This window comes from Meles meles, chromosome 6 (genome assembly GCF_922984935.1).
Source record: "Meles meles chromosome 6, mMelMel3.1 paternal haplotype, whole genome shotgun sequence".
Lineage (NCBI taxonomy): Eukaryota > Metazoa > Chordata > Mammalia > Carnivora > Mustelidae > Meles > Meles meles.
This window is the reverse complement of record NC_060071.1, coordinates 40482787-40494821: the sequence shown is the minus strand read 5'-3', so window position 1 is coordinate 40494821 and position 12035 is coordinate 40482787. Positions and strand designations below refer to the sequence as shown.

The following is a 12035-nucleotide window of genomic DNA, read 5'->3' as shown; positions in this document are numbered from 1 at the left end:
ATCTAAATATGGACATATAATGTATATAATATAGGCATATTATATGTCTATAAAAGTATAAAAAGGAAAACTTTTACATTAAACCATGTAAAAATGTGCAGATAGAAGTTTAAAAATATCTCCACCTCCAGTACCCAGAAATTATCATTGTTAACTTTAAGTGAACATAATTTCTGTATTTTGCCATACATGAATGTAGTTAGAAGGGAAACTAGCCAAAGAGATGAAGATGCAGAAAGAAATATGTGTCTTATTAAAATGGAATTACACATAGATACTAGTTTTTATTTTTAAATAATGTAAATTTACTTGAATATAGTGGAAGAAAATCTGGACTGAAGACATTGTTGAACTTCATAAGAATGTTTGTTTTTCACAAGTTTCCTAAAAGATCCTTGGAGGTTAAAAAAATCTCTTTGGAAAACATTGAGAAACTGAAATTGTATTTTTAACGCTATGTTTTAACATCAGGTAGTATTTGTTAGCTTTCTGGTATAAAAGATTAAAGACAAAAGCACTCCAACACTTCTTCTCTTCTCCCTACTGTCCCATAAATTCTCAACAAGATTAGTGAAAGGATTAAATGAATGTTTGAGCCTCAATTAAAAGTGAATGATACGGAAACAACTAAATGTCCATCAACTGAAGAATGGATAAATAAAATGTGTTCTGTCCATATAATTAAATTCTATTCTGTTATTATTACTCAGTAAAAAGAAATGAAATACTGGTACACGTTGCAGCACAGATGAATCTTGAAAACATTTGCTAAGTGAAAAGAAGCCAGTTACAAAAAAGATCATAAAATATATGGTTCCTTTCTTACAAAATGTCTAGAACAGGCAAATCTGGAGAGACAGAAAGATTAGTGGTTGCCAGGCTAGGGAGAGGAGATTGCTAATAGATGTGGTGTTTCTTTATTTTTGGAATAAAATTTTTCTAAAATTAATTGTAGTAATAGTTGCACAACTCTGAAAATACTAAAAATCATTAAAATATCATCAAAATGGTGACTTGCTTATTATGTGAGTTAAATCTCACTAACATTATTTTTTAAGTGAATAACTTAAGGATATTTTAACTTGTTTCACTTATTATATCTTATTTGTAATTTGTTCTCATATTGTGCCTTTTCCTCCTCAAAGCTAAAGAGTCTAATTCCTTCTACACACCAACCATTATAGCAGGCCCACAGAACATAACAACGTCTCTTCATCAGACGGTTGTTTTGGAATGCGTGGCCACAGGAAATCCCAAACCAATCATTTCTTGGAGCCGCCTTGGTAAGTTTTCTCCAGGAAAGGAGTCTTTAAACTTTGTTCATTCTAAAGAAACTGATAAAATGTTTATTTTATATGCAAAACACATGTTTGTCATTTAAGTAGCTTTTAACTTAATGGCATTTCAGTGTGTAGAGAAAAGGTTTTTGTGTAGCAAATTTTATACTTTTTTATGGTATGATTAGATAATGATCTTTTGGCATAATTTTAGATCTTATGTTACATTATTTTCACTGAAGTATTCTCTTGGAAATAGATCACAAGTCCATTGATGTCTTTAATACTCGGGTACTTGGAAACGGTAATCTCATGATATCTGATGTTAAGCTGCAACACGCTGGAGTATATGTTTGTCGGGCCACAACCCCAGGCACGCGCAACTTTACAGTTGCCATGGCAACCTTAACTGTCTTAGGTATGTTTTATTTCATTCTGCATTCAGGAGAATCTTGTATTTTAACATTTGTTGTTTTATCTCATTCATTGCTTACTTATGCCTTTCTTGAGTTTTGTAGCGTTGATATGAAAGTTGATATGAAATATTGTAATCCAACAATGAATTTTAGGAGAAAATTAAAGCCCTGGGTTAAAATGTAATTATCATGCCTCCTGTTTGCCGGCATACCATTATGTTGCTTCTTATTTAAGCATCACTTTTATGTCTTTGTTTACCCACCAGCAAATCCACATATCCATTTACCAATCTAAAATTTTAATCTGTTGGTTGTGGGCACTCACAAGTGACTGTATATTATTGGGCTTAGTTAAGGTGGACTATGGTGTACATATTTTTAGCGTGTTGACACAGAGGTTCTCAATAGGAAAAACCTCGGGGGAGTGGACATCTAAATGAGCAATGCTGAGAAAAGGCATCTGGATAGATATAGGTAGAGCATGGATAAGAGGCTCCAAATGTTAAATATTTTCAAGGGTGGGACTTGAGTCATTTGCCAGACTCTTCCTTGACTATTTGTATCATTCCTGTTTTGGGGATATGGAAATTTTTTTCTTTTCTTGTTTCTTTAAAAATAGCTCCACCTTCGTTTGTTGAATGGCCAGAAAGTTTAACAAGGCCTCGAGCTGGCACTGCTCGATTTGTATGTCAAGCAGAAGGAATCCCCTCACCCAAAATGTCATGGTTGAAAAACGGGAGGAAGATACATTCAAATGGGAGAATTAAAATGTACAACAGGTGGGCTATGCTATTGTGCTACTCTTTTAGAGAACATATAATGGCTTTCATAATTGTTACGTGAACTGGTTGTAATATCAAATATCTAAATTATCTTGGTATTTTAAACTAAAATAAAAGAGAAGTTAAGATTATAACATCAGCACGCCATAGATTCTTCTGTGTTTTATATGAATCATGGAAGTGGTAGATTATAATGAAATAAATGATGGACAGTCCCCTAGACTTGGGTACTCGTCCTGATAAGTTAATAGCTAATACTAGCAAGCATATTATGCCTTTGGGGTCTCAGTTCCTTCTTCCTTTATGGATAAAAAGAGAAACTAAGAAGGAAATATTCAAATCTCAAGGAATTTTTCCACAGCTAAAACTTAATGATTTTAAGAATTCCTTTTTTTAAGTATAAATATGAATCTTCTTGTAACATTGCCATATGTTTAACAAAACTTTAAAATTTTTGCTTATCTGAATTTATGTAATGTTGCAAAGTTATATAAGTTAGATGCTATTACAGAGTAATATACTTTCTTATAAAAGCCAAATTTTAAAAAAGAGATTAGTCACTCACCTAAAGCAAACAGGATTTGGGTATCACTATTACTAATTAAACTCAGAAAATAAGAGTAATTTTAAGCAACTCAGATTTTCAGTAGGGTTGACTACACAATTTTTTGTTCTTAGTATAAACATTTGCCACTTAAAATGAGAGTGAATTTAACAATAGTTTAAATGTATTTTTATGTCATTCTTAGCATTTTTCATAGAAGTATTTTTTCTTTCTTCAGTAAATTGGTAATTAACCAGATTATTCCTGAAGATGATGCTATTTATCAGTGCATGGCTGAGAACAGCCAAGGATCTATTTTATCTAGAGCCAGACTGACCGTAGTAATGTCAGAAGACAGACCCAGCGCTCCTTACAATGTGCATGCTGAAACCATGTCCAGTTCAGCGATCCTTTTGGCTTGGGAGAGGCCACTTTATAATTCAGACAAAGTCATTGCTTATTCTGTGCACTACATGAAAGCAGAAGGTAAGCAATTTGAGGAGTATTTATTTTCAACTGCTACTTCTTGTCAGTAATTTCAGTATGAGTGACATCTTACAGAATCCAGAAAAATTTTTTTTCTGGATATAAGTTCTGTAGTATTTATCTCTTTTAGTAAAATAATCTATCACCCACATATCAGTTTTTTTGCTAAATGTTCTTATTATTGTATACCTTGTATATATATGTATAGTTTAAGATTTTTATGTTTAGAAGTAAGTACCATCTCTGCCTGCTGAAAATTACAAAGTGGTGGAGTGATGAATTTCATTCCAGCCAAGATATAAATTCTGTAATAATTGAAGTATGCAGTTACATAGGAACACTGGTGTAACTGACTCAGAAAATAATATGGTAAATTATGGTCACTATAGCATGTTATTTTTAAGGGGGGAAGTACACATTATCAGATCCCCATAAATTGATTTTATATGTTTTGAATGCTTCCTGAAACCATTTAGAACCTTGAATATTGAACAGGACTGTCTTTATTGATATGTCATTTCTTATATAAAACTAGGAATCAGATCTGCCTTAAAATTTTTATTCAGAAATATTAATTCCATTTTTTGGTAATCTTTTTTGCCCTAGTATTTTCTTCTGGCCAAAAAAAAAAAAAAAAAGGGAAAGGAAAGCAACTTAGAAATCCTAGAGATTTCTCTACTGATCTCTCATAGAAACCACAGAATTTACAAGTTTTAATTGTGCACGCAGTCTAGATTTTATGCAGTAGACATTAAAACAAACCCCAGCACCCAAAAATGATGGTATGATAAAGTTGTTCATGGAAACAGGTGGTTTGTTGTTGTTTGTTTTTTGTACTTCGAAGTAGTATTTTAAAAGGAATATTTTGAATTTAAATCAGGAGTTGTGTTAGCAAGAAGAATGAAAGTCTAACTGAGCCTGTTGGAGTATGTTAATTCCCTTCTTAGTGATTTAGGAAGGTAAAAGGAATGCTGGTTTTGGTGGAGACCACTCTTGTTCGCTATTATGGTTGTTTCATTAGAGCCTCCACATGTGGCTCAGTGGTCTATTCAAGGACAGAACAAGGCTTTTTAATTCGAACTCAAGGACCTTGTTTGGTAGGTCAGAAATCGTACTATGCAGTTCCTAATTAACGAGCCATTAGCCAGTCTGTTGTGAAATGGCTGTAATCTTGTCTAATTAAAATGCTATCAAGTTAATTCAGAAATGTGGGAAAACTTAATAGTGGAATTTGCCTTCTGTTTTGTTTATAAATCCAGTGTGGGGGAGAAGGGCCTTCGTCTTAGAGCATTTTGATGAAGTTGACGTGCATTTACTATGAATTGTTCTCAAAGCACAGGAGCTGCCTTTGCACTTTACAAATTTGCGCCATAGGAATTAAATCCCACAAAGACAAATTCTTTTCTGTACCTTGCCATGCATATTTTATAAAGAATTGCTGAGAATTTTTTTTTTCCCTCTTTGGGGGGAAAAAAAAGTTCGTTGTGGAACAAAGTGTTTTGAAGCACATTCCGTGCCTCCCAGTTCTTTTGCTTTCAGTATAAATAAAAAGAACAACTTGTGTCAGTCAAATTTAATAGAATCTCTAGAGCCAAAATGAGATCTTTTGCAGGACGACTTTTGGTTTGGTTTGGTTTGTTTTTATAAAGTGCAGAGCCATTACATTCCCTACTGTCTCTGCATGTACGTATAAAAGAAAAAGGAAGGCATGAGTTAAAGCAAGTAAAACTTAACACCTTTTGCAGGACAACTGTTGGTTTGGTTTGTTTTTATAAAGTGCAGAGCCATTACATTCCCTACTGTCTCTCCATTTATATATAAAAGAAAAAAGAAGGCATGAGTTTAAGCAAGTAAAACTTAACACTGTTATGAACTACAGAGTTCTGTAACTTTAAGCTCTTCTGTGTTACTTCTGTACATTGTCTCTGCTCTGGGTTTTGACTGGATTTTAAAACAAATTCAGAAGAGATTAATTATTTTCAGTTTCATTTATTAGGGAAGAGTTCAAACTAATTTGTAGCAAGACATAGTTACTTTTAGAAATCACTTTTACTTTTAAGGGTCACAAAAGTTAGCAGAGGTTAGATCAGAGAATCAGTGTTTCACAGTAAGGGAAATTGGCCTCGTTCACTTTATTGTCTGAATATTCCTAATTTTTAAACACTGATACTTTAATCTAGGTTTGAATAATGAAGAGTATCAAGTAGTCATCGGAAATGACACAACTCATTATATTATTGATGACTTAGAACCTGCTAGCAATTATACTTTCTACATTGTGGCATATATGCCAATGGGAGCCAGCCAGATGTCTGACCATGTGACCCAGAATACTTTAGAGGATGGTAAGAAAACACAGTCCGTGTCATTTAAGTATGAACATCAATATGTTTAATCCATTTCAATGAATAAATGTGTTTTAAATTAGAGAAAATATCCTCTTTTTGGTTAAAAAAACAATAAAAACAGGTGTGGTTACCAGCAGGGTAGTTTGCCATTTCAAATTTAACCCTCATTTTTTGACAGTAACATGATCTAGGTAAAGAGTTTTTATAACTGATAATGTGTAACATAAATTTTAATAATAAAATTCTTGTATTACTGTATTTCTTCAAGTTTCTTAGTTTAAATTATAAGGACATTGACTTTTTAAGAAATATTTTCTTGACATTGCACGTTTTTCTTTTTAAGCAAGTGGAACAAAATGTGAAATTTTTTAAGCATCAGTAAATATAATGAGTAAATATATAATGAAGAGAGGTCAGAGGTCGAGTTTTTGAAATTTAGTAAACTGTCAGTTAAAAAATATTCTTAAAAAATCAGCAGTCAGTCTATTTTTAGGTATAATATGTTTATTCTGTTTAAGGAGGAAAGTAATAGTTCAGTTTGGTAACAGACTGTGGATTGGAAGTTGAGTGCTTTTGAGAAGGCAGGCCTCCATATATTCTTATAATGGTAGGAGATCCCATTCCTTAGGAAAGTCCTGAGACTGATTCTCCTCCTGATTCATCACCTCTCTCTCTCTCCAGGGGCTCTCCAGAAGGCCCATTTTTGTATCCTTCACTGGGAAAAGGGAATGATTTAACATACTCTTAATTATACTGCTTTCCTCTACAGATGTTTTTCATCCTCACAGAATGGTTCACCCTTAGTTTTAAAAATATTTTTTGAAGATTTTTTAAAATTTAATTTTATTATTATTATTATTATTATTTATTTATTTATTTAATTGACAGAGATCACAAGTAGGCAGAGAGGCAGGAGGAAGCAGGCTCCCTGCTGAGCAGAGAGCCCGATGCGGGGCTCGATCCCAGGACCCTGGGATCATGACCTGAGCTGAAGGCAGAGGCTTTAACCCACTGAGCCACCCAGGCGCCCCGAAGATTTTTTTTTTTTTTTAATTAGAGAGAACGAGAGAGAGCACAAGTGGAGGGAGGGGCAGAGGGAGGGAGAGGGAGAAGCAGACTCCCTGCTCAGCGGGGTGTCAGGGGGTTTGATCCAGGACCCTGGGATCATGACCTGAGCTGAATGTAGATGCTTAACCGACTGCGCCACCCAGGTGCCCTTCAAAACATTTTTGTGTAGATAATTTTCATATCACTTTCTTTGTTTATTTGGTCCCAGATCTCTTATTTATATCTCTATTATGCCACTTACTTAGATGCTTATAAATTCAGAGTTTCATTAAATGAAAAAAAGTACTGATCTGGATGCTCAGTTCCAAATTCAGCTTTCATTAAAGAGTCTGTTCTGTTTTAGGGGCACCTGGGTGGCTCAGTAGTTAAGTGTCTGCTGTTGGCTCAGGTCATGATCCCAGAGTTCTGGGATCGAGTCCCGCATGGGGCTCCCTGCTCAGAATTCATGAGGAGGCAACCCTGTAAGTACATAGGGCTTTGGATGAAGCCACAGGGAGGACTTGAGCTTTTACTATTTTGTTTTTTGAAAGATTTTTTTAATTTACTTATCGCAGAGAAAGCAAGGGGGAGCAGCAGGCAGAGGGAGAAACAGGTTCCCTGCTGGTCAGGGAACCCTATGCTGGGCTTTTACTTTCAGTGACACTTTGCTTTCTTTGGTTCTCTATGCTTGATCCTTCCTAATTATTTTTCCTTCGTTTTTTCTGGTTTGTGATCTCCTCACCTGAAAACCTCTGCTTAAGGCTGATAGTATCTCTCCTTTATCATGTTGTGTGATGCTCTTAAGAGAATTCAGTAAATACTGGTGTGCTGATTGACAGTTTTGATTCTAAGTATTCATAAGCATCCTGTTTTGTTGCATGACTAGTTCCTCTGAGGCCTCCTGAAATCAGTTTGACGAGTCGAAGTCCCACTGATATCCTCATCTCCTGGCTGCCGATTCCAGCCAAGTACCGACGGGGTCAGGTGGTCCTCTACCGCCTGTCCTTCCGCCTGAGTACTGAGAATTCCATCCAAGTTCTAGAGCTCCCGGGGACCACGCACGAGTACCTTTTGGAGGGCCTGAAACCCGACAGTGTCTACCTGGTGCGAATTACTGCTGCCACCAGGGTGGGGCTGGGAGAGTCCTCTGTGTGGACCTCACATAGGACACCCAAAGCTACAAGTGTGAAAGGTAAATCGCAAAACGCTATTGAGGAAGAGTACTTTTACTTTTTTGAAACTTACTTTTATAAAATCAAAGTTATGTTTAAATGGTATTTTATGAAAGAAAATATTCCGCAGATCATGGACTTCACTGAAAGTAATTTTCAACTTTTTGTTAAGTAGTCCCCTTTGACATAGAGATCAATAGTATGTAAAACCTTTGGTTACGCTGTCAGTTTGCTCAGCAAATTCTTCATAGATGGCTGAATCCAGATCAAATTGAATTACTAGAAGTTGTATATTAATAGAGACCTAATTAATATTATTGCCATATATTTTTTAAAATCATCCATTTAACAGAAAGACCATAGACTAGGAAGTCCTAGACCCTCTTCTTTTAATAATGTGAAGTGTAACATGACTGGGGTTTTTGTTGTTCATTGATTAATAATAATGCCTGTTCTACACAGAGGGATAATGGATGGTCAAAATTAGGAAGTCCTCATTGTTTCTTTGAAAAAAAAATATTCAAGTATAGATGGTATTGTGTTCCTATTTATATACCTTCGGGTTTTTTTTAAGGTTTTTAAAATTCTGTCTCAAAGTTTAATATCATTGTGGAATTTTGAAAATTAAAGTATGATTGCTTGGAATTGCATTTTTTTTGAAGCTGTTCATTTAAAACTGGGTGTGTTTGCACGAGTTGTAGATTTTTTTATGCATACATTTCCGGTGGATTTTTCTAGCCCCTAAGTCTCCAGAGTTACATTTGGAGCCTCTGAACTGCACTGCCATTTCTGTGAAGTGGCAGCAAGATGCGGAGGACACAGCAACCATTCAGGGCTACAAGCTGTACTACAAAGAAGAAGGGCAGCAGGAAAATGGACCCATATTCTTAGATACCAGTGACCTTCTCTACACTCTCAGTGGTTTAGGTGAGTGAGCCCATACTGGGCTTTCGTTATTTCCTTCCTCTCTGACCAGCTGGGAAAAGAGTTTTTGGATATAAGGCAGAAGAATTGACTTACTGGTAAAAAGGGAATTGCCCTTAGGAAATCACTGTGTATATCCTACTGCTTGAGTCCAGGCTGGCCTTTGACTGACCATCGTGAGCAAACTTGTCAGTGGTCAGATAACTGTGTTATCTTTCCCCCACTTCTGGGCATCCACTTTTCTTTCTGCAGTTCACTTCTGGTAGAATGAGAACTGATCAATTATGGTGAGTATATGGGGTACATAAAATAGCAGTATCACCAAGTGAGCAGAAAATAGGCAATGATTAACTTAGAAATTGCCTGAGAGCGCTATGTAGGTGCATTGTTTTCACATATAAAATATATTTAAATTATGTACAAAATAATGCTCTTACATTATGACCCATGTCACTGTACATATTTATTTTTGTAGCTGTGACACAGACACACCAGAGAAAATGCATTCAGCCTTGTGTTTGGGTTTATCACAATTGCAAAAGACACCGTTTTATTCTCTGTTCGTCTTATCATTGCTGAGTGAAGAATTTCATCATGTGACCATGTTTAATGGAAAGTAAGGAAACTTATGTCTATAATAAGTACCTGGGTATAAACAGATAGATACTTAAGGTGTAAAATGCATACTCAGTTATTTCTTAGTTGTTTGTTAAAGCAGCAACTTTACTTTGGATTACTGCTGAATTGTTACAGCACCTTCTGCACATGGTAGAATCTTACAGTGCTCTCCGGCTTTCCTCCTCCAAGGCTACCCTTTGGAGTGCAGAAAGGGAGGAGATGCGGGGATCCCACTGGGGAGAGCTCCATTTGCTTATTTCAGGCCTGTGAAAACAGCAGAAGTCTTGAGACCCAGCACAGTGAAAAGCAGTGGTGGGAGTCTGTTTTTAGAGGCAGGGACATAGGACCCCATCCTCTGGTTCTTTACTGTAGTTTTCCAGATGGCATTTTACTTCTAATCTTATTGTCTTGGATGTTAATTTAATCTGCATTTGCTTAAATAAATTTCACTATTGATCCCTGTCACACAGTTTTATAAATGATGAGGAGAAGTTACATATGTTCCAGGCTGACCTTCCTTAAAACCACTGACGCAGAGGTGATGTTAGCCCAGCCTGTCACCAGAGTCAGGAGCATTTATTTCTAGCTAAGGTTTCTCAGTATGCTCTTACTTTCTATCTTCCTATCCTTTATTCAAAAGAGTTGCACTAAGTAATCAAGTAAGAAACAGAATTTGGGACAATTGCTGATGAAAAATCATACATCAGACTCAGTATTTCCAATTCCTTCACTGTTAAGGAAATAAAAATAAGTAGAAGATACAAAAAAATAAGTTCATGGAGCCCTCTTCTTGAACACACATAGGTAGCTTGTTTTAAACAAATGAATAATGTATTGGGAAGAACAGAGTAATGCTCTGCTTGTGAAAAGTTTATAGAAACATCTTATTAAAACTTTGTCAAGAGGCGCCTGTGTGGCTCAGTGGGTTAAGCCTCGGCCTTCCATTCAGGTCATGATCCCAGGGTCCTGGGATCGAGCCCCACATCGGACTCTCTGCTCAGTGGGGGAGCCTGCTTCCTCGCCTCTCTGCCTACTTGTAATCTCTGTCTGTCAAATAAATAAATAAATCTTTAAAAAAAAAAAACTTTGTCAATTAAAAACAATGTTTTGGGGGTGCCTGGGTGGCTCAGTCGATTGGGCATCTGCCTTCGGCCCGGGTAATGATCCCAGGGTCCTGGGATGCAGTCCCACCTAGGGCTCCTTACTCAGCGGGGAGCCTGCTTCTCCCTCTTCCTCTGCTGCTTCCCCTGCTGTGCTCTCTCCCTCTTTCTGTCAAATAAATAAATGGAATCTTAAAAACAAAACAGTGCTTTAAAATTTAAACATTTTCTATAGGTGCGTATAAATATGAAGAAGACCCATTGATCTTTGTTGAAATTTTTTATAATCTCTAGCTAATAGCTTTTAGTACTACGGACTTTTCTTTCCTCCTGTGTTTTAAAAATAAATCACATCTGTTACAGCCCGTGTTTTTATGTTATCAAATCCGTTGTGTAATCCATGTGTTTTGGGTAATCCAGCTTAAAATCACTGTGTAATGCATACACTGGGAAATTATTTTGTTATAGTCAGTATGCCTCTCTGTTAAAATAACTTCATGTTTCCTGACTGGAATTAGACTGAGTAGTTGGGGTAATTGCAGTGCAGGGTAACAGGGGACTCCCATCTCAGCCTTGGGACTTTTTTTTGGATAACGGGTTCCACACCTCTGGAGGTCCCAAGCCAGGGCTGCAATGGGCTGACCAGCAGAGATGCAGTTGTATAGATCTAAGTATTGCATGGCTGTTGACTAGCTCACCTTTAAAATCCTTTCTAATCTTGAGAGTTGTAGGGTCTGTAGAGTCTTCTTTTTTAGAAAGACACTGTTGACGCCTAGCCGAGCTTATACTAAGTTGACCGTGAGTAACCCACTGAGCAGGCAAGTGTTAAGAGCTCTCACTCCTTCCCTTCTTACTTTCTATTGGGAGGGCAGTATGTTCTGTTAACTGGACAACTGACCATCTGTGACCATTTTTAGCAAGAGCATCTGGTGGTAGCTGCCTGTTTAACAGAGAGTGATGTGTGCAGAGGGCAGTAGGTTAAGGGAACCCTATCTGTGTCTTGCATGGTGAATACTTTCTTTCACAGAGCTTTTGTACATTAAAGATGCTCTAACTAGAACTAGATTCACTAAGTAGGCTTGGAAATGTAATTTAAATGCTTCTGTTTGCTAATTCAGTGTCAATTTGAGTAGCAAACTGATGTCTCAAAATTTCATTTTCATACTAATCCCTTCTCTGATGCTCTAATATACTTCCTTTTGTTACTTCTGCTAATTAAGTTTTCAACTAAAAAGTATGTTATTGGGACACATTCTCCTTGGTAACACATACAGTTCTTTGTTTCTAAAAGAAAGAAATGAATTTGTGTATTTCAATTCAT

The 12035-nt window shown here is 36.3% G+C and overlaps 1 protein-coding gene across 1 annotated transcript in view; it reads left to right on the top strand.

Moving 5' to 3' along the window:
• Nucleotides 1-12035, top strand: part of PRTG (protogenin) — a 113265-nt gene that overhangs the window by 57551 nt on the left and 43679 nt on the right. The window contains exons 5-11 of the mRNA XM_046007814.1: nucleotides 1146-1283; nucleotides 1537-1695; nucleotides 2313-2472; nucleotides 3258-3505; nucleotides 5686-5850; nucleotides 7787-8092; nucleotides 8811-8999. Of these exons, the coding sequence (XP_045863770.1) occupies nucleotides 1146-1283; nucleotides 1537-1695; nucleotides 2313-2472; nucleotides 3258-3505; nucleotides 5686-5850; nucleotides 7787-8092; nucleotides 8811-8999 (1365 nt within the window). The remainder of the gene's footprint in view (nucleotides 1-1145; nucleotides 1284-1536; nucleotides 1696-2312; nucleotides 2473-3257; nucleotides 3506-5685; nucleotides 5851-7786; nucleotides 8093-8810; nucleotides 9000-12035) is intronic.